Source organism: Rhinatrema bivittatum, chromosome 14 (genome assembly GCF_901001135.1).
Source record: "Rhinatrema bivittatum chromosome 14, aRhiBiv1.1, whole genome shotgun sequence".
NCBI classification, from domain to species: Eukaryota; Metazoa; Chordata; class Amphibia; order Gymnophiona; family Rhinatrematidae; genus Rhinatrema; species Rhinatrema bivittatum.
Genome location: NC_042628.1, coordinates 46363817 through 46385679, shown reverse-complemented (window position 1 = coordinate 46385679; position 21863 = coordinate 46363817). Strand labels below are relative to the sequence as shown.

The 21863-nt window shown below is 46.2% G+C and overlaps 1 protein-coding gene across 1 annotated transcript in view; it reads right to left on the bottom strand.

The window, feature by feature from the left end:
- LOC115075751 (nmrA-like family domain-containing protein 1) overlaps positions 1-17426 on the bottom strand; it is a 28139-nt gene extending 10713 nt beyond the window's left edge. Inside the window, exons 1-4 of the mRNA XM_029576457.1 lie at positions 17234-17426; positions 14922-15184; positions 14528-14777; positions 13640-13830 (exon numbers count right to left, since the gene is read on the bottom strand). Coding sequence (XP_029432317.1) covers positions 13640-13830; positions 14528-14777; positions 14922-15184; positions 17234-17273 — 744 coding nt within the window. The 5' untranslated portion in view covers positions 17274-17426. The remainder of the gene's footprint in view (positions 1-13639; positions 13831-14527; positions 14778-14921; positions 15185-17233) is intronic.
- Positions 17427-21863: the final 4437 nt, after the last annotated feature.

The following is a 21863-nucleotide window of genomic DNA, read 5'->3' as shown; positions in this document are numbered from 1 at the left end:
TGGGCACCATGAAGTAGATGGAATAGTGGCCCCGGCCCACCTCTTTGAAAGGTTCCGGAACTTTTGCCCCCAGTGCGAGGAGCTGATCTAATGTCTGGCGAACTGCGACCTGCTTTTGGGGAGACCCACAGGGTGAAGAGGAACCTGTCTCTTGGGGGGAGGGGGGTGTCACACAAAATCCAATGCGTAGCCGTGTTTTAGGATATTTAGGACCCACTGATCTGATGTGATCTGGAGCCACTCCTCATAGAAGAGAGAAAGGACCGGTTCCAAGAATGCGAGCGAGAGGAGGGAGTCCAGGGAGTCTTGTTGTACGAAAATGGCGTTGGGTTCGAAATCTATTTCTCGAGGAACTGAAGGATCTCATGGTTCACGGCCAATCCTCTGGAAGTCTATGCACAGCATTTTCTCAGAGAGACGTTTATGAAGATGGCCGCCGCATCGTGAGCATGAAAACCTCTCTGCTCTGTGGTTCTTTCCTACTTTTCTCTAAGAACCCTTGCCTATTGAATTTCAAGAATTACATGCCTCATTCGAAAAGAAAGGCAAGGATTCGCGAGATCCTTACCTCTACTTCTGAAGCCTCAATGCGGCAAACCCGGTTAGAAGTGTTTAGAGCGGTGCAAACACCGGTGAGTGAGGCTGCTGGCGTGCCCGGAGAGCGGCTGCACGCCCAAGCCGAAGAAATCTCTTTAAGCCCCGGAGCCCCAGCGGTTCCCTCCTTGTCATACAGACCCCAGTTTGTTGGGGGGACGGAACATCGGACAACACCGCCATGTATATCCGGAGTTACTCAGAGAGGAGATGGGGAATCGCCATCGACCTCGGTGAGCCTGGAAGAACATGGCTCCAGAGAGAACAAGGATGAGACGTGGCAGGAGAGTCCAGATAGGAGGGATCCCATGGAGATAAGAGGTGAGGAGACCAGGATTCATGAAGTGTTGAAAACAGACTTGGTAATGCCAGAAAAAAATAACTCACTGAAATTTGGAAAGTACTTACAAAAGTACTCCAAAGCCCTATTCTCATTTGTTTCATCCCTTACAAAACCCTCTCCACCTATCATCCCGGACGAACAAGCAGCCGACAAAGCATTGGAACTAGCAATTTACTTTGATAACAAGATCACCAACCTCCTTAAGCCAATCTCCACCCAACATCTGACAGCAACGCCCCCTAGTACCTCACCACACAACAAAAAAATGCAGCTTATCATTCGAGACCCCATCATCATTGGAAATCGAAATCATCCTCAATAAACTTAAACCATCCTCCCACCCACTGGACACCATACCCTCCAATCTTTTGCTATCATCTCCCAACACCATCTCCAAAGCATTAGCAAACATCATAAACTGCTCTTTAACTCAAGGAATGGTCCCAGAACAACTCAAAATAGCCATTCTGAAACCTTTACTAAAAAAACCCAACTTGTCAACAACAGACCCTGCTAACTTCCGCCCTATCGCCAACCTACCCCTAATTCGTCAACAAGCAACTGTGATTACCTGGAGGAGAACAATATACTCTCCCCTTTTCAGTTCGGATTCAGGAAATCACAAAACACAGAAGCTCTACTAACACCATTATCTGACACCATCCTCCTCAACCTTGAAAGAAAACAATCATATCTCCTAGCTCTTCTCGACCTATCCGCCGCATTCGACACAGTTAATCATGCCATCCTTCTAGAGCGGCTATCAGATATAGGAATCCAAGGAGAAGCTCACAGTTGGTTTCAATCATTCCTAGAAAATAGATCCTACAAAGTCAAGATCAATAACGTAGAATCACCTCCTATCAAATCAGAGGAGTACCTCAAGGTTCATCTCTCTCCCCTACCCTTTTTAACATTTACCTGCTTCCACTCTGCCACCTACTCTCCAGCCTTAAGCTAAAACACTATTTTCGCTGATGACATTCAGATACTTCTTCCCATCACAGAATCACTGCACAAAACTTGGGCTCATTGGAACAACTGCTTACTATCCATCAATTCCCTGTTATCCAGCCTGTACCTTATACTCAATACAAATAAAACAGAAATCCTCATCATCTCGCCTGACGAAAACCACACTCTCTTCAACGTCCAAAGCCCAACACAATCCCCAATACCACCCATTAACCACTCGCCTTCTGTCAGAGACTTAGGGGTGCGACTCGACAATCAATTCAACTTTAAATCTTTCATTCACAACACAACCAAAGAATGTTACTTCAAACTCCAAGTGCTCAAAAATCTGAAACCATTCCTTCACTTCAGTGACTTCAGTTTAGTAATTCAGTCTATAATTCTGTCCAAGTTAGACTACTGCAATTCTCTTCTGCTAGGTCTTCCGATCTCATCTATAAAACCCTTACAGATGGTACAAAACGCTGCGGCGAGGTTACTCACCAACACCAACAAAAGAGCCCACATCACACCAATTCTGCACTACCTTCACTGGCTCCCTATAAAAGCCAGAATCACCTTCAAGACATTATCAATGATCCACAAGGATATTATGGGCAGCGCCCACCTAAATCTTACCTCGCAACTCCATTTTCACTCATCAAAAAGACCTATCAGATATAATTACAAAGGTTCTTTACATGCTCCCCTGATAAAATCTTCACTAACTAAACGAGCTCTCTCCACAGCCGGGCCCACCCTTTCGAATTCATTACCGCCAGATCTTAGACTAGAAACCTGCCATCTAACATTCAAGAAAAACCTAAAAACGTGGCTCTTCCAGCAAGCCTTTCCGGAATCGCAGGAACACTCCGACACCGGTCAAAGAGCAAAATAGCTCAATATAAAGACCACGACCGCCCATATACCCTCAGGACCCGAACACGACTTATATGGACAGTCCTCTTGTTATGAAAGACCCTTTCTTGATGCATTAGCTCACTAGCTTATGCTCTTCCCGTGTTTATGCCCTTTCAACAGTGCTCACTGTCACCTGTATACCCCAACCAGTACATTTCAACCTTACCTACCAATTAGCTTGATGCATCAGCTCACTAGCTCATGCTCTTCCCATGTTTATGCCCTTTCAATAGTGCTCACTGTCACATGTATACCCCAACCAGTACATTGCTACCTTATCTACCAATTATTATTTGTAGTTAATCTTATCATTTATTCATGTTATTTGACGAATTATTGTCTATTTTATATTTAATATTTAATGTACGTTCTTGTGTTCAAAACTCTGTTTAATGTAACGCCTTACCAGCGACAGTTTTGTTCTATGGAAACAGACCTGATTTGATATTTTATTGAGAATGTCAGTATATAAAAACCCTAAATAAATAAAAATGAATACCGCCATGAATGATTTGACTAATGCTGTTAAATGCAATATGGATACAACTCAAAACCTGGAGAAAAGAGTACAGACAGTTGAAAAAGTTCTTAAAAACGCCGAAATGGAGACAAAGGAGATAAGAGGTTCAAACCAATCTAATTAAATCAGAAAATATGCTTAATAGGATCGACTCTGGAAAACGAAATAAGGAGAAATAATTTAAGATTTATTTCCCCAAAACAAAATGGGCAAATGCAAAAGATCTCCTTAAAAGTTATCTATATTGGGATTTCCTGAAAATAATATACCTGAGATTTCAAAAATGTATTATCTTCCTGGGAAAGAAGCTACAAAACAGCAAGAAGATCGGGATAACACTGCATTTGATAATCTCACAGACTTTCTGGAGAAATCCTATGAGGCTAAGATCAAAGCGAGAGCAACTCTGTGACCTTTATCCAGGCTTCTGATAAAGAAAATATATTAAGATTATCCTTCAGAAAACATCTGTTCTATGGTTTCCAGGTGAGAGTGTTTCCTAACATTACTAAAAAAAAAAAAAAAAAAGACACAAGAAAAAAGGAAGTTTTTCTTCTGATGAAAAATGAGGTGCTCTCTCGGGGAGCCAAATTTTTCTTGAGATTTCCCTGTAGATGCGTCCTGATACACCAAAATGATAGATATGTTTTCGGAACCTCAACAACTACGTCTATACCTGGACTCACACTCTTAAATGTCTTCATGAGGAGCTGGGCATGGAAGAAAAAGTAAAATTGTTGCACTAAGATGAAACTGCCAATTCTTAAGTTTTTCTTAGGAACTGCTTTTATATGGTTCTCCCTTTATTCTTATAATTTGAAACAAAGCATTTATTTTCCTATACCTAGATTCGGAGGTAATATTATTCCTGTTATATTTGTTTTAATTTCTTGTATTATAGACTGGAGAAAATATTAATCCGACTTGTATATTCTGTTTTATTTTCTTTAAACAAACATTGTTGTCATTGTATGATAATGAAAATTCAATTTAAAAAAAAAAACAAAACAAAAAACAGCGTTTATGATCTGATCCAGGTCCTCTCCAAATAGAAACTTCCCCTTAAACGGAAAGGATCCAAACAGTCTTGGAGGAGGAATCTGCCGACCAGGTCAAGCCAGAGGAGATGTCGAGCAGAGACCGCCGCCACCATGGACCTGGCGAGGACACGGAGCAGATCGTACAGAGCATCTGCCCCATATGCAATTACGGCCTCTAATCTGTCCGCCTGACCCGTCTCCTCTGGAGGTAGGTCCTGTGACGTGAGAAATTGTTGCACCCAGCGAAGACCTGCTCTTTGTGCCAGAGCTGCAAATGGCTGCCCACACTCCCAGCGCTGACATTGAAGACTCTTGAGGTACACCTCCAGCTTCCTGTCCTGGAGGTCCCTCAGCGCTGTGCCCCCCGTGACTGGGATGGTGGTGTGTTTGGTGACTGCCAAAACTGTGGAATCAACCATTGGGACCTTGAGAAGTTCCAGGAAATCCTCAGGGAGGGGATACAGCTTTTCCATGGCCCTTCCAACCTTGTGTGGCTTCCGGTGAATCCCACTCCCTAGATACCAACTGCAGAAACGAAGGGTGAGTGGGAAATGCGGGCGGACGAAGGCCCGCCAGCACTGGATCCCCCTTCGCTGTGGGTTGGGAACCAGGAGGATCCAGTGGTGCAACAATGTCTAGTTCCTGCAGGATGTGTGGGATCAAGTCCCCCAGCTCGTCCCTTTGGAAGATGCGGAGGACCCGAGGGTTTTCACCCTCCAACAACTGGTCATCTACCAGGTCATCCCCAACCATATCTGGAACCGCATGCTCCCTGTGCTGCTGAGGGTACCTGCCGCCCCCACTCCCTGCCCTTCAATGTCCTGAGGAGACCCCCCCCCCCAGGGGCAAGATCTGTCTGTAGCAGCTTGGGAGGGGGGCCCTGGCATGAGATCCAAAGGCTGGGCCATCCTAGCTAAGAATGCATTGTGCATTCTGGGGAAAACACTGGTGGTCCCAGCGAGGGCCCAGGTAAGGCATCCCCCGACTGGGGCAAGGTGTCCGCCATCTGCAAGGGCTCCAAAACTGGAGGCAGCGCTGAAAACGAGGCCTCTGCGTCCTCCTCCGAGGCATCGGAGGGAATCAAGTCCTGTTGCAAAATGGCTGCCGTTCCCACGCTCCGCAGCAACAGGGCTGGCTGCTGTCCACTGGATCAGTCCTGAACGTGCGCTTCACTGCCGCCCCCCTGCCGCAAGCTGCCCTCCCCGCCGGGGAGGCAGGTGGTACAAAGTCCCTCTCTCGAGCACCGGCCTCCAAGCCGGCCACACGCAGCATGCCGTGTAGTGGAGAGAGGGGGAGGAGAGTGTGGGAAAAATGTCAGATGGTGCTGTGAGCTCGGACCGAGGCCGCTGTAAAACACACCCACCCCCCCCACCCCCGATGTGGTGGTTGCCAGGGAATGGGACCTCCCGGCGAGCAGCGGCACTGGGGAAATGGAGCTTCGCGGGTCCCGTGGGTTGGAACCTCCAACGTGCACCCCAGCAGTACGGCGCAAAGGAAATTAAGAATCTGTGAAGGCAAAAAGCACTTACCCCACTGACAGCGCTACTGAGAAGAAATAGACCAGGAAAGGAACACAGACCTGTCTGCAAGTGCCCCAAAAGCCAGCCAGTAAGAAGTACATTTTTTTTTCCTTCAATAGATAGTTGATCCCTCAGAAACAAGCAAATAAAGGCAAGAATACTGAGCAAAATTAGTACTGTAAGCCAAGGTACTGGGGAACTGCTGTTCCCCTGTTCCTAATCTGCTGAGTCAGAACGATACTGCAGAGGGATAGCAGGGATGGGGGCTTATGTGGTTCCTCCCTCAGAAGTTCTGGTCTGACTCCATCTGCTGGTCGGGGGACATAACCCACCGTCTGGACTGATCCTGGTACGTACAGGGAAAGTAGAGATAGTGGATGCCCTTCAAGGGGCTGTCCTCAAAAAAATGGTGAAGGAACCCATGAAGGAGGGCGTTATATTCAACTTAGTCCTCACTAATGTCTGGACAGGGGCCTACCTGAGCACCAGTGATCAGATGGTACGATTTCATATTGCAGATAAGAGAAGTCACAGATCAGAGTTTTGAATTTCAAAAATACCGACAAAATGGGGAAGAACTAGAAAATGGAGACGTGGAATAGTGGGTCAAATTAAAGAGGAATTACAAAGGGCAACAAATCTATGTTAGAAAAGTAAACAAAAGAAAAAACTGATTTAAAAGGAGATGGCTGAAAAAACAGCATTCAGAAAGTATAAAGGATCTCAAAAAGGAGGAACACAGAAGAATACTTTGTGAAATTGAGGGAGATTAAGAAAAAAAAAAAAAAATCAGGAAAACAAGAAGTCAAGCAGAAGAAAGGGTTGCCAAAGAGGTGGTTGTGTTCACTAAAGACGACCTTGGAGAAGGACCATAGAGGCAAATGGGGTAGACAATCTTTACAGAAGAGAATTATGGGAAGAGCTAGGGGATGGATGAGGAGTATCCCAGGATACTATGGAGCTTCGATGTCCTGTGGGTCCACCAAAAGACCTGTTTAATAGATCACTGGAAACAGGAGTGGTGCCACAAGATTGGAGAAGAGGCAGTTGGTCCTGATTCATAAGAGTGGGAGCAGAAAAAAAAAAAAAAAAAAAAGGCTGGAAGTTTCAGGCCTCAGTGATGGGAAAGTTAATGGAGATTCTGCTGAAAAAAGAATTGTGAACTATTTGCAGTCTAGTAAATTGCTGGATCCAAGACAGCAGGGATTCACCAAGGGAAGTCATGTCAGACAAATCAGATTTTTTATTTGACTGCGAATGAACACTCAATGCAATTTACTTGGATCTCAGCAAAGTTTCTGATATGGTCCTGCATAGGATGCTTGTGAATGAAATGAGAAATTTGGGTGTTGGCACAGATTACAAGCTAGCTGACTGACAGGAGACAGCAGGTAATGATAAATGGAACCTACTCTGAAGATAAAAGTGTTAAGTGGAGTGCTACAAGGATTGGTATTGGGACCAGCTCTGTTCAACATCTTTGTGAGTGACATAGCAGAAGGGATAGGAGGAAAAGTTTATCTATTTATGGATGATACTAAGATCCACAGAGTTGACATCTGAAGGAGTAGAGAGAAGGAAGAGTGATTTAAGAAAGTTTGGTTGAAGATTTGGCAGCTGGGATTCAATACCAAGAATTGCAGAGTCATGCATCTAGGATGCAATAATCAGAGGTGAAAGACTGATGTGCATGGACCAAGAGAGGGACTTTGCTTTGCTGCCTTCCTAATCGCCATCACCCAATGTGACAAAGCGATAGCTAAATCCAAATGAATGCTGGGCTGCATAGACCCCGTAGCTTAAGAAGGATAGGGACAGGATGGAGGCAGTCCAGAGAAGGGCAACCTAATGGTATAGAAAATTTTTTAAATAAAATGGTGTGGGGGTCATTATTGAAAGGATCTAAATATGTATGCCCTGGAAGAGAGGAGGTACAGGGGGATACAATACAGATTCAAATATATGAAAGGCTTTAATGATGCATGAACTTCAAACCTTTTCAGTTGGAAAGAAATAGAACTAGGGATCATGAAACGAAACTCCATGGGGGGGGGGGGGGGGGGGGGGGGAACAACTGATCCAACACCAGAAAATATTTCTTCAGGGAGAGGGTGGTGGATGCCTGGAATGCCCTTCTGGAGGAGGTGGTGAAGATCAACTGTGAAAGAATTCAAAGGGGCAAGGGATAAACACTGTGGATCCCTAAAGGCTAGAGGATGGGAATGAAGAAAAGGGTGCATGGGGTAACTTGCTGGTACGGTGGTTACTACCCTTAACCAATAAGCCTTGATAATTTTGATACAACGGCAACATTGCTCTCTGCTTCAATGGTAGGGGGGGGGGGGGGGGGGGGGGGGGGGGGGGGGGGGAAGGAGAATTGGATTCAGACAACCAATGAGTACCCTGTCTTTTATGGTCTGGGAAACTGATAAGCATGGGGATAACCTGCAAAGAGTTGTAATTACTATCCTTAGCAGAAGGCAAGAAATTACTTCCCTTGACCAATATGCCTCAAATGCTTTGGAGGTAGAGGAATTTGATTCAGATGACAAACATGGGCCCTGACTTACAGTCTGGGGTACTGGTACACAGATATAAGTGAAAAAGCGCTGGGCAGACTGGATGGACTATTTGGTCCTTTTCTGCAGTCATTATGTTCACTTCCCTGTTTAACATACAGACATTCGTTAGGAATATCACATTGATTTCCATAGAACTAGTAATGCAGTGTAACAGAGCTTTACAAAGAACAAGTCTGAACAGGGGGGGCTGAGGGGGAGGTATTTAAAAACTATGACATGGGAATTATAACAGGCAAACAACAAATTATTGAAACTATAACAGGTGATTCTAGAAGGCAGAAAGCCAATTGGGAATCATATAAAAGGTGATTTTGGACAGTCACATCAATCACAAATCAGAGGTCAAAGCAGGGGGAGGTGTATTAAGTCTAAAAGGGGAGGCTATAACAGGCAGCTAGCAAGTTAGAAATAATGGGATAAGCAAGCTGTAACAATTATAAATATCATAAAGGTTATATAAAGATCATAAAGTCACTAATTACAGGGGCTGAAGGAATTTACAGTATAGTGAAGTGTGAAAGGTTGAAATTGGGGCAGGAGAGTGGGGCAATAGATCACACAAGGTCAGAAAGTCACTAATGGCAGGGTGATGAATCTACTTAAGATTATGATCGGAGAGAGGGAGAGAAAGTGGGTTGTGTTGTTTCTGTAGGCTTGTATGAACAGCCATGTTTTGAGTGTTTGAATTTTTTGGGGCATGCTTCTTGTCGTAGATCAGGGGGTATGGTATTCCATAAGATGGGTCCAGCAATAGATATGGAATGTTCTTTTGTAGACGTAAGGTGGGTGAGTGAGTTTGTAATGTTGCTAAGTATTGTGATCTAGTGGGCCTAGTGGTGGGGCAGAATAGTAGTGAGTTGCTAAACCAATACATGTTGGGGTTGTGAAGCGTTTTGTGAATGAGGGAGTGTGTGTCTTATTTAATTCTGGCAGATATCGGGAGCCAGTGAAGTTGTTTGAGGATGGGGGTGACGTGCTCTTTTTTGCGTGTACCAGCATTGGAGCATTTGGAGGGGCTAGAGTGTTTTTGGGGAGGCCTAGGAGGATGCTGTTGGAGTAGTCAATTTTGGAGAGAATGATGGATTGAAGTACAGAGTGGAAGTCATTTAGGTGAGTAGAGGTTTTAGTTTTTTAGCATGCTTGAAATAACATTCTTTTACAGTTGAGTTGATAGATTTTTTTCAAGTTGAGGGGTGTCAAGGGTGATGCCTAGGTCACGTAAGTGTGGGGAGAAGTTGAAAGTGGGTGGGCAAGTTTTGGGGAGGTGGTATTAATAGAATTGTGTTGGGGGCAATGATCATACGTTCTGTTTTGTTAGTGTTGAGGGTTAGATGGAGCTTGGTAAGGAGGTTGTTGATGGCAGACAGGGCAGAATCCCAAGTCTAGAGGGCTTTATGTATGGAATCATTGATGGGGATAACTATTTGCACATCTGCCTATATGAAAGAGCTCTGAGAGGAGGTGGCAAAGGGGCAGTAGGTAAATGTTGGACAGTAGAGGAAAGGGAGGAACCTTGAGGTACAGATCCAGTTATGTTAATTGCCTTGGATTCACCGGTGCCTATTTTGACTTTGTAATTCCTGTTGCTTAGAAAGGATTTAAACCAGAGTAGTGGAATTCCAGAGATGCCTAATTCAGACAGCCGTTTGATTAGAATGTTGTGGCTAATGGAATCTAAGGCTGAGGAAATGTCGAGCATGGCCAGTATGTATCAATGTCCTTTGTCTAGACCTTTCAGGAGATAGTCAGTAAGGGTAGTCAGAGTCTCAGTGCTACGATGTTTGCAAAATCCGTGTTGAGATGTGAAGAGAAGGTGCTCTAGATAATTAACCGTCAACTAACAGACTATCCCCCCCCCCCCCCAAAGGACTTTTGCTATGAAAGGGAGACTGGATATGGGGTGGTAGTTTGCCAGGTCTGTTGAGTCGAGTATGGGTTTTGTTTTGTTTTTAATATTAGTTTGACAATGGCTTATTTGAGGGGGGAATGCACAATTCCAAGGGTGATGGAGCTATTAATAATGCTGGCGAAGGGTTTGGCAATTATGTTAGGGATGGATAGGAGGGATCGTGTCTGGTCTCATTTTTTTTTTTTAGAATTGCTTCTATTTTGGTGGAGGCAGTGGCCTCAGATGTTTAGTTCGGCATTATGGGTTTTAGTGGAAGCTTTAATATGGGATATGGCTGTAGGGAATCGTGTTGTTGAGTTTTGATATTTTATCGTCCAAGTATTGTGCCAGTTCTTCGCATTTTATTTTGGCTTCCTCACTTGGGATTGAAGTTGAGGTCGGACACAAATGAGAAGAGGGCTTTGGGATTAAATAGTAGATTCTTTGTGCATAGAAGTCTTTTGGTTTTAAGAATATTTTCATGGTAGGAGGGATTTATATTTTGCTAATTGGGTGGGTGAGGGTTCCTTGCGCCATTTCTTTTCTTGTGTTCTCAGAGTTTGTAATTCTGGGGTGTACCAGGACTTTAGTGTTGTGTGCAGGGTTTATTTCTTTTGTTAAGGGGCAGATCTTGTTGGCAATGTTGCAGGTAAGGTGGTTCCAGGATGAAAGAGCAGATTCTGTATTGGTTAAGTCAAGTTTTTCAAGCTGGTCAGAGAGCATCTATTAGCTCATCTGTGGTGCAAGTTTTTCTAAAGTGGATGGTGGTTTTTGTGTTTGATCTGGGTGCATTGTTTTTTTATAGAGCAGGAAGTGATCAGACCAAGGGATTGGTGGTGGTAGGGGGGGGGGGGGGGGGTGTCAGAAAGGATTAAGGAATTTGTAAAGATTAGGTCAAGGGAGTGACCTGCTTTGTGCGCGAGACCAGTTATGATCTGTTGGAATCCCATGGCCTGGAGAGAGGCCAAGATTGCTTCACAAGTGTGTGATAGGGGAATAGCATCTTCATGGAGATTAAAGTCTCCAAGGATAATGGCTGGTGTTGAATGAAATGTTAGATGCTATAAGTTTGATGGGAGATGGGTCCCTGTCTAGTATACCTGGAGGGATATAGATTAAACATATTTGCAGATTAGCTGATTTGAACAGGCCTATTTCAAATTTGGGGGGGGTGGAGAGAAGGTTGATTGGTTGCTGTATAAGCTTCAGATCTTTTTTTGCAGCGAGTAGAATACCTCTGCCTTTTTCTTGGGTCTGGGTATTGAGAAGATATCTTAAGTGTGGTTGGGGAGTTGGTTAAGTACGACTGAGTCAGTATCCTTAAGCCAGGTCTCTGTTATTGCACAAAATGTCAGGTTTTTCATTGAGTAGTAAGTCATTGAGAATAGGGGTTTTTTGTTATGGATTGTGCGTTGACCAGATTGAGCGTGAAGGTTGCAAGGCCCAGGAGTTGAGTGAAAGGATTTAGCATGATTGATAGTGATCTGGCCTGGTATCTGAGTGTTGGATGTTATTGTGGATGAGGTGGAGGGTTCTATGGCTTAATATATATGGGACTAGGCAGCACATCTGAGGGGTGGTAGGACGACTTCTGATGGCCTGTGATATCAAGGGGGGGGGGGAGGGGTGAGGGAGAGTATAGACAATGGCAGAGAGAAAGATATGCAGTTACAAGAAGAGAGAGAGTCAGAGAATCTATTATATTGTTTAGATGGTTTGCAAAGGATTTGTTAAAGGAACCTTGATATCCTATTGCCTTAATTGTTGTGGAGGTAGTATTAGAGTCTTAGTTGAGAGCAGGCGGCAGGTTAGTGAGTGGTGGTCGTCACTGCTTGGGTCGAGTAGTTCTCAGGGAGTCTCAAATATGAGGTTATGTCTGGGTAAGCGAGGGGGGGAGAAGGTTCTTTTTGCTGGGAGAGGGTGAGGGAAGTTCTTATTGCTGGAGAAAGGCAACAGGAGGGTACTGTCTCGGTCAGAAGTAGAAAAGACAAGGGCTGGGGTCAGCTCCTTGTGTAGGGGCCTGGTCCGGGGCCTTAGTAGAGATGTCGCGCTAAGGGGCAGGCCCTTTTGTTGCGCTCCTTTGGCGCGTGTCGCCAGAGGTTCACTGTCGCTGCCGCCTTGGGAGAGTGGGTGGGCAGTCTTAGGTGGGCCAGCGAGGTAGACCTTTGCTGGGCCTGCGAGCATATGTGGAGCAGATTGAAGGTAGCGGTGGTCCATCAGTGGCAGGAGGAGATCGTGGTCTGGTGGAGGCAGCAGGTGGGCCAAGCGATCGCGGTGCGTCTGTCTGGGAGGCGGGCAAAGATGGGGCCTACCGTGGAGGTAGGTCAGGGCTGGTCCCTCACGTGGTCTCGTGGAGAGGTTGGCGGTTTTGCCGGCAGGACAGGAGTAGATACAAGATACATCACTTCTAACCATGTGTTCCTGAGCAACTGTCAGTTTCCTCCCCCCCCCCCGGTCTAGTTTAAAAGCTGCACTTTAAGATGTTGAGCTGGCGGCTGGGTTCCACCTTGATTAAGGTAGAGCCCATCCCATCAGAACGTTCCTCAAGTTCTCTTTCCGCACGCATTAACATTCGAGCATTCAGCCTGCCTCTGGGGGTCCTGCGCATGGAACAGGAAGCACACCGGATAATGCTATGCTGGAGATTTGGGATTTCGAGGTCCTAAGAACGTAAGTGTTACCTCCAGAACCTCCCTGTGTCATTGGTAACCACATGTGCCATAACAGCCAACTCCTCTCCAGCACTCTTTAAAATCTTATCTGCATGGCATGTGAGGCCTGCTACTGTTGTGGCAGGCAGACAAGTTATCAAAAGGCAAGCAAGGGAGTGACTGAAAAAAAAAAAAAAAAAAGTGTACATTTGAACAGAAAACCGCTTCCTGATGGAGGAAAGCATGGGGACAAGCAAAGAGGATTCTTATTACAAAAGGAAAGCAAAATGGGCCTGATTCTCAAAAGCATTTACACTCAGAACTGGGTTTTACCACATGTAAATATACTCTGCCTGTCCACTTTTAAGTGGACTTTGAAAGTTGCTACAATGTGCCAATATGCTGTCCATAGGATTTATCAAAGTAAGAGCACCTTACACGAGTAAATGGCTTTTGAAAAGTGCTCCAATAGCAGTTACATTTATACACACAACACTTGGGAATTCACCTGTTTGTGTCTTCATCTGCCACCATAGTCTAGGTTCCTAGCAGTCTGCAGAGAGACCTGAGCACAGTAATCCTTACAAGAAAGCCTTCCCCCTCCTGCCCTCAGCCAAATTCCTCACCTTGGCATCCTTCAGTGGCTTCCCAATGTGTTTGGACATGATGGCCGCGTACTGTTCTATCGTGAGCTTCTCGGCGCTGAGCCCAATGTCCTTTCCAATGTATTGTTCTGGGGCCTTCAGCACACTGACGACGACAGGGCCAAGGTCACAGACAGAAAAGCCATCCATAGGAACATCCCCCATGGGGTACACTGCAGGACAGAGAAATAAGAAATGAGCACCTCTGCTGAAGATTCAGACAAGAGCTTGGCTTTGTAGGGAGGTTCTTGAGAGACAGTCACCCCTGATTACTGCCTCCCTTGAAAGCAGGCGTGTTTGCAACAGGCACAAATCCCTTCTTGTTCCGAGTATGGGGTGAGGCACAGAGCCCCTCACATGTTATGGGGCTTCACAGCTTTAGAGTTTGTCCTGATGTTCTGTGAACGGCTGTAAAATCTGCTACAAGAACATTCATTCCTGGGCTCCCCAGTTAGTAATGAGAGCATCATTTCACCATTAAAGATAGGGGCAGGGACAGAGGGTGCAGCCTCTTCAAAGTAAGAAGGGCTTCAGCCTCATGGGAAAGAAAGGAGGCTGCATCCTCACAAGGGGGGGAAAGTTATTTTAAATAGAGATAATCATTTTAATGTAATAAAATACTGACAACAGGAAGTGGATGGGAACTATGGACAGTCTCAGAAACTGCTGCAGAGACCCTGGGTTTTTTTTTAATTTCTCATTAAACAAATGGCAACCTGATCCTCTGTATACCATCCTGTACAGACAAGATGCAGGTCTGTAGCAAGTTGCTTAAAAAACAAAACAATGTTTTGCCTGTTCACAAAACAAGCTTTACGCCCCTCCCACATGACCCACGTACAGAGCGCAATATGCTGGACCCGCTCTTACTCAGCGCATAGCCATCACCGCTTGGATCTTTCTGAGAGCTCAAGTTGGAGAGAAAGTTTTGATAGTAGAAGGAAAGTCGGACGCTTGTCATAGGGACCCCGATAGCTCGGAAGTACTCCTCCACCTCTCCCTTCGCATCAAAGTGCGGCACCTCGACCTGGCCCTTCGTTAACTTCTTCACGTTCTCCAGCCCGCTGAACACCACGTGCTTCAAGTCCAGGCTCTTGGCAATGTCTGCCACCAGCTTACCCTGCAAAAAAAAAAACAAAACAAAAAAAAAGGCAAACCCAGAGACGACATTGTTTACTTCCCAACAGAAACCTGAACAGCTCCCAAAGCAGATGCTGCTCACAATCCTGTGGGGGAGACTTCACAGATCAGGAACAGACTTTACCTGTTGAATCTCTTTGTCTTTGCTCAAAGATGCATCTTTGGTTTTGCCGATAAGCTCCCAGAAGTTGGTAACTACGAAGGCTGCAGAGATCCCCGTGAATGCAGTCACCAGGCTTTTCTTATCATCCAGGTCTCCCTTCACCACCTCGGCTCCCTGCTGCTTTAGCTCCTTGGCTGCAGCCTTCTCCGGATCACGCGTCATTGCCCGCACCGCAAAGGTCCCATCTTCCAAGAGAGCCTTTGCAACAGAGCCCCCTTGAGCTCCTACAGAAACCAGACAAAAGCAAATCAAGTTTTACCCCAAATCCTCCTCTACAAAAGACTAACCTTATTTTCTTTTTTGTAATTGAAAGTTTGACCATAAAAAACAAACAAACTGCTAAACAGTAATACAAAAAAAAAAACAGTGGGTCAAAAATGGAGTTTCTTCCCGTTAAAGTAACTCGCCCCATACTCGCCCTACCTCCCTCTTTAAAACCCCTCTAATCTTATACAGAAAGTTTGGAAATCTGCTTCAAAAGAAACAATTTAGTCTGGCACATTTAGTCTTAATGCATTTCTAGGATACATAAGGTTGCCATATTTTTTAAGTTTCTGCAAGATCTCAGTCAATCAACCAAGATAAAAAAAAATGATGTAACTTCTTTTCCACCAATGTTATGGAAGGACACCTGTTTCTGCCAACCTAGCTGCTATAGCAAACTGTGTAAATGGAATCTGCTCATGTTTAGAAAAATCAGCAGAAAACAGAGGATCCAAGGCATAATGAGTAAATTGAATCACTGTATCCCAAAATGTACTCATCTTTTATACACTCCCACCAAACATGAAACATTGTGCCTATATTACCACATCTCCTCCAGCAATTAGGAGATGTGGTAATATAGTGGAGCTTTTCCAGTGTTAATTACCACCAATATAGAGGCTTATAGTCCTTTTCCACCATAAGAGAAGAGAGAACTGTGCCCCAGTGAGAAGTGACAGGATTATGCGGTTTCCTTTGGAGATTTCGACCTCTACCATTTTTCTGGTAGGTTAGTAGTTTGATATGGAGCTCTTTATGGTTTCTAGGCACTTCCTATTATTGTCAAAGTTGGGGGAGGGGGAAATAAGAACAAAATGTTGCCAGAATGTCAGATTTGATTGTAACGTGTCATGCTGGTTAGTGACTCTTCCAGAATAAAAATATTTGAAAAAAATATAATTTGGGGGGGGGGGGGGGGGGGGAATCACTGTACTATCTACTGCCTCCTAGAGACCAATCGCCTCAGCTCTATAGAGCTGGGACTGTGTTTTTTAAATGTATCTACCCAGCACCACTATAGAAGCAATGCATGCCTCAAATATCTGAATTAACTCACTTTAACAACTTAAAATACAGCAATTTAATTAAGCAGCTTGAAAGCTCTCAACACTGGAGTTCCATCCTCCGATGCACGAGGGCTGCCATGAGTATTTACTTTCAAAACATATCCTGTACACACAGCACTCGTGCATTGCGCGTGCTGCCTCACCCGGGGGGGGGGGGGGGGGGGAAGGAGATGTGTGCATATATGGGGTGTGTGCAAAACGGAGGAGTACTCTCTCATCCCTCGCCTCAGGCAGCAGATTGCCTTCAGCCGCCAGAAAATAAAAAAAACCTGCAGTTACAGAACCTTGTCAAGTCCCTAAAGCAAGGTACATGGTCCTTAAATCCCATCCCAGCCTGCAGTGAAAAGCCCAGGCTGCGACGTGAACATGCATCTCCTCTGACCTCACGCGGAGCCAACAGTGACACGTGGGGGCCCGCGCGCTTCAGTCTAATAAGGGTTCAAGCCCAGCAGATAAGAACAAGGACCTGCCTGGACTGGAGTAAGGACTCCCCCTCCCCAGTAGCTGGTGATCAGTATAAGAGTTGGGCTGAAGGTCAGTAAAAGATTTGCTAGACTGGAAGGGGAGCTCCAAGTAAGAACGGCAGCGACCCCGTCCCGGGCAATGACAGAGTGCAGTCCAGTATTTGGAGACCCTGTTGCTTCTAATAGGAACTAGCACTAGGGATACTCGCCTGCATCAGGATATTAGAGAGGAAGGGATTGGCCTAAAGTCTCTTTCAGACACACAGGGTCACTTACTTAGGAGATCTGAGAGCAGACGCCCTACGCTCCTTTTCCCATGGAAATAAAAACCATGGGAAAGCTTTAGTAAACCAGATCCTCAGAGAAAGAAAGCGAGGAAACACGCCCAGCCTCCCGCCAAATACGAAGGCGCATCCAGCCGAGTTCAGAGGACCCCAACCCTCGGCTCCCAACTTCCTGCCCTGCTCCGATCGCTCACCTGTGGCTCCAAGCACCAGGATCAGCTTCTTTGCAGCCATCTGAGACGCGCCTGGCGTTATGGAAGGACTCAAGAGCGTCCGGGGGTGGGGGTGAGAAGCGGCTGCTGCCGCCGCCTGGCAGGCTTTATAGGAGGCAGCGAGGCCTCCCTGGCGCTTCACGCCCCTTACCCGCCTTCCCTGCGCTGCTCTCGCTCGCCTCACGGTGACTCCGCAGGCTGCAGCCGCTCAAAAGCAGAGAGAGGGGGGGAGAGCCTTCCTGGGCTAATGCAAATCAGAAGCATTCCTTTAAGACGCTGCAAGTTGATTCTGTTTTCTTAAGCGTAACTTTTTTTTTTTAACTCTTGTTTGGAAATCAGCCGGTTGAAAAAGGCAGAAGTGCTGGCAGGTGTTACTCCGCGGAGAATTCTGTGCAAAAAAAAAAAAAATTAAATTCTGCATACTTTATAGTTGTCAAAATTATTCATTTAAAATGTAATGCAGAAAAGTGATTACTCAAAGATGCAGAGTTTTAAGTATTTTGGGCAACTCTTTGAGTGACCCTTCTGCCTCTCTCCTTACTCCCCTGGCTAGACACCTTTCACTTTGCCCTCCTAAGCCCCAGCTCCACTATCTCCCCCATTCCCCTCCGAAATTCTGCAAGATTCTGCAAACTTTATATTGGTCAAAATAACACAATTTACATGACAGTCTTTAAGTAATTCTATAATAACTTCAGGTTTGTCACCCTGTTTCAGAAATTGGAAATGGTGGTAAATAATACCAACCATACCCCCTTTTTCAATAGTGCAATCCAAGACGCATATCACTTTAAGGAAATTTAAATGACCATTATACTGGGCTTCATCGTTACCATACCAAAACACGGTCGTGTCAGGCGGGCGTAGGCTAAAGAAAGTTTAGTCGAAATGTGGGCTTTGGCTATGTAAGAAAATGTAATCGAAATGCACCTTTGTTATGGAGATGATTGAATCTCAACGGCGGCTTCAACATTGAAATGACTAATACAAATTGCAGCGCATTTTTTTTCAGATAAGTGTTTTGGATAACATTTTTGTTAATGACAGCATTTAAAACAATTATGAAAAAAATAAGGACAATTTTTTTGTTTTTAAAATTACAAGTTGTTAGACACAAGAGAGCTCATTGGGATGTGTTATTATACAGTTATAGAATGACGGATGATTATAAAGAAGGCTGAATCCTAAAGTGGTATTCTATTTTATTTATTTAATTCTTTTATATACCGACCTTCATGACAGGTGTCATATCAAATCGGTATTCTAACGATGAAGCCCAGTATAATGGTCATTTAAATTTCCTTAAAGTGAAATACGTCTTGGATTGCAGTCTTTAAGTAATTACATTTTAAATTAATACAGAAAAAAGTTATTACTTAGAGATGCAGAATTTTAAATATTTTGAGAATTTCCCTAGAAAGAGTGACCCTTCCACTCGCTCTTCCTACTCCCCTGGCCACTTTGCCCTCTCAGGCCCCAACTCCACCTGCCAGTATCTCTCTCCTCCACTTCTAGGCTCAACCCCTTCCACTCTATCACAAGTCCCAGAGTTTGACCCCGTTCTCAGTACTGCCCCTCACACAGGATTCCAACCTCTCTCACACACACACCCCACACATACACACCCTCATATAGACTCTCTCACTCTCTCACACAAACACATCCCCTCATACAGGTTCCCTCTCTCTTGCATACATACCCACACAAGCTCCCTTTCTCTCTTCACATACATCCTCACACAGGCTACCTATGTCTCTCTCTCATGCACCCCTTCACACAGGCTCTGTCTCACACATACACCCTCACGTACACACGATCCCTTTTTCATACACACCAGCTCCCAATCGCTCACACACATACACACTCCTTCACAATCTCCTCATATAGGCTCCCTTTCTCTGGCACCCACACTCAAGCATTCCCCCCCCTCGCTCTCTCACTTCTCATGCTCTCTCTCTCACACCCTCCTGCTCACCCCCTGCTCTCTCTCTCACCCTCTCCTTCCCTCTCTCACAACCGCTCCCTTCTCTCACAGCCCCTCCCCTCTCTCACAGCCCCTCCACGCCCCCTCCTCTCCCCTTACAGCCCCCTCCTCTCCTCTCTCACAGCCCTCCCCTCCCCACACTCCCTCCCCTCTCTCACACCCCTCCCCTTTCTCACACCCCTCTCCCTCTCGTCTCACACATACACATTCACTCTCACCGGGGCCTTCATCTTCGCCGCGAGCAGAGCACACTCCATTCACGGCACTTCACCACGAATGGCGCGCTAGGGCCTTCATCTTCACTGTGTTGAGTGCGTCCTGTTGCACACAGGGGCCTTCATCCTCACAGTGAATTGCACGCCCGGGCCTTCATCTTCGTGCACTCCGTTCATAGCATGCCGGGGTCTCCCCTGCCATTTTCTGCAATGGGGGAACTCTGCGCAAATTCTGCGCTCCGCAGTAGTGCAGAATTCCCCCAGGACTAACATACACACCATCCCTCTCTTGTATACACAATCACCCACCCACCCCACAGGCTTCCTCTCTTTTGCATAAACACTGTCCCTCTCACATTCACACACTCCCTTATACAGGCTCCCTCTGTCCCTCTCACGTGTGCACAGACACAGACCCTCATGCAGGCTCCCTCTCTCTCAACCGTGCACACCCACATGCTCCCTCTCTCTCTCTTTTTCACATACACACCCTCCTCCTCTTGTACACACATTCGCCCATCCTCACACAGGCTACATCTCTCTCTCTCACACGCACACACATACAGACCCCTGCACACACAAACATGCACTCTCCCTCACACAGGCATACGGTCACACCCAATCTGTATCTCACTCACATATACATTCACTCTCACTCTCTGGCACACCCCCCCTCATGCGCCCAGTGCCAGACTGCTCTCTCACACAGGCCTTCTTGCTTCTTTTGTCTTCTTTGGCCACGAGTAGAATGGGCTCCGTTTGCAACCCCCAGACCTTTCTCCAAATTCTACACAGGCAGGGAACTCTGTGCAAATTTTATGCCCCACAGTAGCACAGAATTCCCCCAGGAGTAGGATGTGGTGCAGCATGTCACCTCTCCCTACACTCCTCCACCCTCACTTTCCCTCAGACTTCCCTCCCCTGTTACCCCACCACAGCCCCTTGCATGAGGATGTGTGGATTGTGGGACCCTTCGGAGATGGAGTGGGTAGAGGGGTGGCCAGAGATGGGGTGAGGTATGGGGGGTGGGGCAGAAAAGGTAGGAAGCACCACGATGTCTGCTCTTCTGCTACTTCTCTGCTGTGGAAACCCACCCTTCTGGCTGGTGTCATGTGGTGTGTGTTGGGCCAGTTTGTTGCAGCTGGTGGATGGGGTGCCTGAGCCAGTGGTGCAGCTAGTGCTGCTGAGAAACACGAGCTCACTAATAGGACCACTACAAACATATGGAGGAGACAGAGGGGGCACCCCTTTTGCGGGTTAGTGCTGCAGACAGGGAAGATGCAAAGGTATTAAACACTTTACCAAACTTACATCCTTGCACCCCCCCTCGCAAAAGACCACCCTACACACAATTAAAAGTTATGCATTTATAGTAGATTTTATATGCAGAAAGGACATTCTGAAGTAAAAATAATCACTTATACTTATATGCACTACTGTGGGGGCAACCAGAAAACTGCAAAAAAAAAGCACTTGGAACTCATGTGGTATTATTTAGGATGAGCGGCGTGGAAGTGAGCCCTTGGTGCTGTAGGGATAGTTGATGCTGCCCTGTAGAAGAACCTATGAGGCCTACACCAACCACTGGCGAAAGCACCCTGAAGTGGGTCAGCCTGGAGCTTCACCTATACCAGTCGCCTTCCCCACAGGTTGAGCCTTGGTTCTGGCAGCCAGCAGGGCTTAACTGCATCCCTAGGGCGGTAGAAGGAGCAAGAGTCTTTGGACACATCGGAGCAGGACAGGCAGCAGACTATAGAAGGCAGGCTAGGGGTTGGGGCAGGCGGCAGATAGGCGAGGTCAAGTTCAATGCAAGTGTCAGGTCCAGGAGGCAGGCAAGCATGGTCAGGTCCAGGCAGTAAGCCAGTGTGGTCAGTCCAAGGCAAGAGGTCACTACCTGCAGGTCAGGCTGAGGATGGACGAAGACACCTGAGAGACATTAGACGGGATGAGGAGACAACGCTCAACGATACAGGCTGGGCAAGGCAAGGCTGGCCGAAGCAGGCTTGTAAAGATAAAGCAAGGCTGAAACAAGCAGGTGCAGATGGGAACGGTCGAACCATGAGGAACACTGGAGCAAACTGTAATGCAGGAGCAACATGCACTGCACTAGGCAGGAGACCCATTGCTAAGACGCTGAATGAGCATTTAAATGGCTCTGGGGCCTGAAATTATCGGAACACACTTCAAGCAGTTTCCCACTGTTACCAATCTGTTAGAATCTGCTCCTCCAGAGGGGAGGAGTTAGCAATCTGTAGAATCTGCTCCTCCAGAGGGGAGGAGTTAGCAATCTGATAGGATCTGCTGCTGGATACTCCTGTAAGGGGAGGAGATAGCAATCTAATGCACTTCTGCTAGCGGTTTGGCAATCTGTAGCAAATCTGCAAAGGAATAGCAATCTGTTGTGGGATATGCT